The sequence below is a fragment of the Aplysia californica genome, unplaced genomic scaffold (assembly GCF_000002075.1).
Source record: "Aplysia californica isolate F4 #8 unplaced genomic scaffold, AplCal3.0 scaffold00194, whole genome shotgun sequence".
Classification (NCBI taxonomy): domain Eukaryota; kingdom Metazoa; phylum Mollusca; class Gastropoda; order Aplysiida; family Aplysiidae; genus Aplysia; species Aplysia californica.
Window position 1 is genome coordinate 401,494 of NW_004797464.1, and position 5,956 is coordinate 407,449.

At 39.9% G+C, this 5,956-nt stretch overlaps 1 protein-coding gene across 1 annotated transcript in view; it reads left to right on the plus strand.

The window, feature by feature from the left end:
- The window catches only part of LOC101847875 (carbonic anhydrase 2), a gene marked incomplete in the record, with an annotated part of 17,553 nt that extends 15,973 nt beyond the window's left edge, over positions 1-1,580 (plus strand). The window contains 2 exon segments of the mRNA XM_005098825.2: positions 358-509; positions 1,183-1,580. Of these exon segments, the coding sequence (XP_005098882.2) occupies positions 358-509; positions 1,183-1,302 (272 nt within the window).
- Positions 1,581-5,956: the final 4,376 nt, after the last annotated feature.

A 5,956-nucleotide genomic window follows, 5' to 3' on the forward strand; every position in this document is an offset into this window, starting at 1 on the left:
ATAACAACTAAAGTGCTGAGTGTTTCGAACTTAAAATTCGATTTTCTTTACTCGTGGAAATAAGGCACTACGCTTTACTGTTGTGTTCTTCAAATTCTTAACCCCCCCCCCCCCTCCCCACCCTCACTCTCATCCTCACAACGTCCCCTCTTCCCTACCCCCACCCTTCACCCTCGCCCCTTCCCTACTTTTCTCGACCACCTTAACCCTCACCCCTTCTCTCCCTCACCTTCATCTTACCCCCCCCCCCCCCCCCCCCCCCTTTTTTCCCCCACCCTCCTGCCACCCCCCTCCCCCCACTTCCATCAACCCTCAACCTTACCCCCCCCCCTCCACACACCCCTCCCTTTCCCTCAGAATTCGGTGTGGACGTCCAAGTGGACGTAGAATCCCTCCTCCCCAAGAGCAGTGACTTCCTCACCTACGCCGGCTCGCTGACCACCCCGCCCTGCTCCGAGTCTGTCAGGTGGATCGTCATGGCTGATCCTGTGCCTGTCACCCAGGACGCGGTATGTGTCTCTTGCATGCCGGCGAGGAGGTGGAGGATGAAGAGAAGGAGGACGGGAGAAGGAGGAGGATGAAGAGGAGTACGAGGAAGACGGGGAGGAGAAAGAGAAATAGTATAATATGCATGCGGTGCATGCATGCATGCATACATACATACAAGAGAAAGAGGAGTAGGAGAAGGATGATGGTGAGGAGGAGGTGAAAGAGGAGGATGAGAAATAGTCTATGCATACAGTGTACAGTCTCTTTGCATGCATTGTTGATAGAGGAGGAAGGAAGGAGGAGAAGGAAGAAGATGGCGAGGAGAAGCCAGGTAAATAGTCGATTTTATACAGTACAAATAATTTGTATACGTACAATGCACATATTATTATTATTCTCAATAGATATAGTTCATTTTTAGTCTTTATGACCGTGCACAAAATGTACACTCCTTGGTTTCTAAAAATACAATGCATAATATAGCCTCTACACACATCATAATGCACATAGTCTCTTCAAATTTATAGTGCACATTTTTTACTATTGTAAAATAATATCATTTTATTTGCAAATTGCATGTAATAAGCTTTGTGTATAAGTATAATGTAATTATATATAAGGTCAAATTATACTGGTCGTATTTGTTGCAGTAGTAAAGTCAATTTCTGTCCTACATCTATTTATCCTTTACAGCTGGAAGCTCTACGGGCTCTGCCTGCCGGCGGACATGGACACGGCCTCATTGCACACTTTTCCAACGCCCGTGACCTTCAGAATAATCAACAGCCCGTGGAGACGAACTTCAAGTGTTAAGCCTGAGGAGCTCGAGCTTGGGCTGTTCGTTTCTTTTCACTATTGTTGTTCTTTTGTAACAGTAATTACTTGTTTCGTTCTGTATTTTGTCTGACTACTTTCATTTTCATTTTGTTAAATATGTCAACGGATTTTCTTCTTTGGCGTGTCTGTTTTAGAGAATAAGCGACAACCAGTTTTCATCATTATCAAAATGCACATTCTTTGAACGAAAAAATAGGTTTATGTCACAATGATTTTTTAATGTATGAAAAATATTAAACTTTATGCATCTTTCATCTTCGTCTTTGGGTCTCTTCTTGTTTTTTAGAGTTTAACTGAAGCTACGGATGATCTACGGATTTTTCAAATGCGAGGAAAAAGGGTTTGGGAGACAGATAGATAGAGAGAGACACAGCAGAATCATTATTTCATAAATAACCCCAATATCTAGACAGCTTGTGGTTCAAGTTGCTTATCTGTAAAAGACAACAACAAAAAGATGTGACACGGTCCCATAGATATGCGTCTAAAACATTTTAAAAATTTATTATATTCATTGAAGAAACTGACCTCATGAAAATAAAGGAAGCCATTAAACAAGGGTGCTAATGATGGTCCGACTGAATTTGAGTATTGTTCGAGTAATGTTTAAGTAATGTTGGCGAAAAGGAGAACACATCGTCATAATAGAATGTTTATTGAGTGTTTAAAAAACCAACAAGAGTCATAATATAGACAAAACAACAAACAGAGGGTAGTGAAGAAGGTTTTACCTGTGGCACCCTCTAACAACCCATCGTCCGATTGAAACTGGCAGTTTCCATGAATCACTTTTATCACACAACTAGCCCATCATATAACAAGTAGGAATAGGTGAGGGTTATTAAGTGTTCAATTTTGTTTTTAAAATATGGACATATAATTATGTACAAAAGGATGTGTTGGTATCTGGTATGTGGTTTGTTAATTATTGATTTTTTTTTTCTCTTTTTTTCTTCCTTTTTTTATTGGGGTAGGGGACAAAGATAAAGAGAGAGATCTATACAAACAGTGTTTTCAATAATGCATATACACGTATATGTACATCAGACACAAATTTCTAACTGGAAAGTAGACTCATGGTGTAACACACGTCGACGAAACTTTAGTTTACAGAAAAGAAAAACTGTCTTTTAAAAAATTGTATTGCGTTGCATGATGATTTGTTTGAGTTTCCCTCCCTACAGCTCTATAAAGGTGAATAACTCATCTCTGGATAAAAGACGTACATAATCACTCATGAACCATTTTATGGAACACAGCAAGTCTACAGTTGCCCTTTCCTTTCACTTCCTTTATTTTCTTTTTTTAACGCTGTACCTACCCCACCTAGTGGCTCTCGTTTGAAAGTTCTGTTTCATTCATAACTTACATGAAGCTGTTAAAACTGATATTTTGTGAGGAATTACAAATGAAAAGGATTGCTTAAAACACTTCACTTTCCTTTCGAAAGGGTTACTTGCCTTGAGTTCACGTTGTAAACAGGAGTTTGGTTTGCATAATAACGTCGCAAAGATTATAGTTATGAATTTAAAGTAAAGCAGCTACATGTTTTTCCTCAACGCACTCTTATATCATAAAGATACAGTTCACAAGGTAGAATTTATAACGGTGCATGCAGTGCCCACAGAATATACACTCCACGGTCTCTACAAATAAAATGCACATAGCCTCCACACTCAATATGGGCACATAGTCTCTTCAAACATAGTGCACATAATTATTCTCTACAATATTTCGATCGTACATATCAGCCCATTAGCACTATTCAATTTAAATAAGAGGCAGGCTACTTCGACCCAATCTGTCAGGCTCAATCCGAGATGAGTGGGATACAATTTTCTTTCTGAAAGATGAAGTTAATTGATAAAACAGACTTCCCCTCTCGGCAGTCGACTCACAACTCGTGAGTGCAATGGCAAAGAGCCTTGCCATAACACCACAAACAACAAAAGACCCTTTTTATGTTGACATGACAAATTATACACATACTTTCGAATATTCAGTAAGATCAATGGAATCATTCTAAAGAGAACCCCCCAAAAAAGTTTGGAAGCCCTTCGGTTTTGTGTTGTATTTTTCTTCTAAATGTTCGCATATGAACAGCTCTGTATTCAGTTGTGTTTTATCTAATTTCATCATATCGAAAACGAATTCAAAGTTGGAAAATTCACCCTGAGAAAGAAACATGTTTCAGCTTAGCTCTGGCTGCGAGGATCTCGTTCTCAACCGGCTCTGGCCTGATTTCCATATACTCGTGCTCCATTTCTGCGATGTCACACTTCCGGTCTTCGTCATCCCACGTGGTGCTATTTGACCAATCAGATGTTCTCACATTGGCTGCTCTGACAGTGACGGACCGCACGGGAATAGGTGGCGGTTTCGCACTGAAAACAAAATTATGAATACGAAGATAATGTATGCATGACCAGTGATAATAATATTACATCACTTGAATTATCTCAACCAATGCGGTACAAAATCTGTATTCTCAATTTTGAAGAATCAACTCACTCAGGCCTATTATTTTTTCTAAAGGTATCTGATTTGCTCCACTCACTACGCAGTTAAAAGGGTGCGCCCGTCTTGAGACGGTCTTAAGACCATCTGAACGTGATCTCAAGATGATCTTTGACATCACACGAGACCTAAGTCTGGACTGCTCAGTTAAAACTCTCAATAAACCGTGAGATCGCTTGAATTGGGAACGATTCTGAAAATTATCTGTCGGATCACAGATTGGGGTACTCGACGCTAAAAAGAAATGGGTGCCGAAGTCAAAATTTTGCAAATCTGAATTCAGAATCTTCATCAGCGTCAAATTCTAGTGGGATTTGATGCGCAACACTGCTATCAAACGTTTGATGAAGTAAAGTTGATAAATTAGTCTTTGCACGTTGCATGAGCCAGCTAGCTAGAGAGATCTAGACAAGATCCCGAGAGATTATTTTTGCATAATATCTATTTATGGAAAAGCTGGAAATGGCGGGTAGCATGTCTTTTGGCGTCGTGGACAAGAGACCAAACCGATGAATTCATACAGAGACACAAACATACGATGAGTGTTTGTGGAAAATAAAATCTAAACACTATAACAATCGAATTCTAAGACACCGAGCATACAACAATTTAATTGAACATGTGCAAAGTTTTGACAAAATGTTTGTCACGATAACATAATAATAAAAAATAATAATAACTTAAGATGCGAGTTCAAAAAGGTGTTTAATAAAGTTGAACGTGGAAAAGTTTCTGGTGCTGGAATTCAAGACATTTAGACACCAAGACTACGGTATTATGAAGAGCTTTTGTTCCTCAAAGACCAGGATAATTATGTCCTCGTCCATACGTTATAGTCCGCCAAGTACAATGTCAGTTCCTTTAAAAGGTGCGTGTGAGGGAATTTCAACAGCCGAAGATGCCATTGTTTGCGCCATAATGATTTTTTTTTTTTTTTTTTTTTGCTTTTTCTTTTCTTTAGAGAAATATTCAAAACTATACAGGCTGCACCAACTTCACTTTGGGTGGGAGCCATTTTGATAATGTGTTGGGCACAAATGAGATTGCTCGCGGATCCGATCCTGAGACCATCTTGAGACCATCTTGAGACCATCTTGAGATCGTCTCAAAACCATCTCGAGACCATCATGAGGCTGTCTTGAGATCGGGAAGTGCGTAGTGAGAGGGGGGGGGGGGGCTTGAATACCTTACAGTCAATGGATTTACAAAAAAAACGGGACATATTGAAAACTCGGATCCACTCCTAATTCATGTGTTTCTCTAGATCAGTTACTTCAGTGGAAACTTTTTTGTTTGTTTGTGTGAGGTTGTTATTTTTTTCTTTGGGGGTGGGGGGGGGCTGTGCTATAGAGCAATGAATTATGTATACATTATTCACGGATTGTTATCTCATATTCTGTCCATTATTTTTAAAGGATATTCGTGTATTCACAATCACACCAAGGAGGTGTGTGTGTATAAACGGATAAACAGCAGGAGAGGAGGCGAGGAGGAGAGTTGTCTAATTTCTTCGGCGAGAAAATCACAAATTTGTAAACTCAGAAAATAAGAATTTGTAATAGCTAATGAAACCAAAAATAGAAAGAAAATATCAGGCATGTGCTGGAAGGGCGTCTACTGACCTGGGTCTTTTGACCTTGTGTGGAGCACTGACTGACCGCGGGATGACTGGAACCTCGTACATGTCAAAGCAATCTTGTGGCCGAAGCACCACCGAGCTGGGCGGCACGCCGACCCCAGTGCTGACGTTACTGTGACGAGTGCTGGGGTTGAGGGGGAGGTGGATTTGGGGACGGGCGTTGTTGAATAGTTAGATAAAGAAACATTCTGAAAGGGGATAATATGAGGAAAGGGGTCTTTCATAATGAAAAATAGGAAAGTGCAAATTATGGAGTTAAGGGGTAGGGGGTGGGGTGTTTAATAGCGAGAAAAAGAAATATTCTGAATGAGGAAATGAGGAAAGTGATCTTCGATAAAGAAAAATAGGAAAGTGCAAGGAATAGGGAGAGAGGGTGAATAGTGAGATTATGAAAATATCTTAATGAGGGTAGGGGTTTTCGATAATTCAAAAATTATGACAAAACATTCAAGTGCTATGTTTCGAGGGAAAATT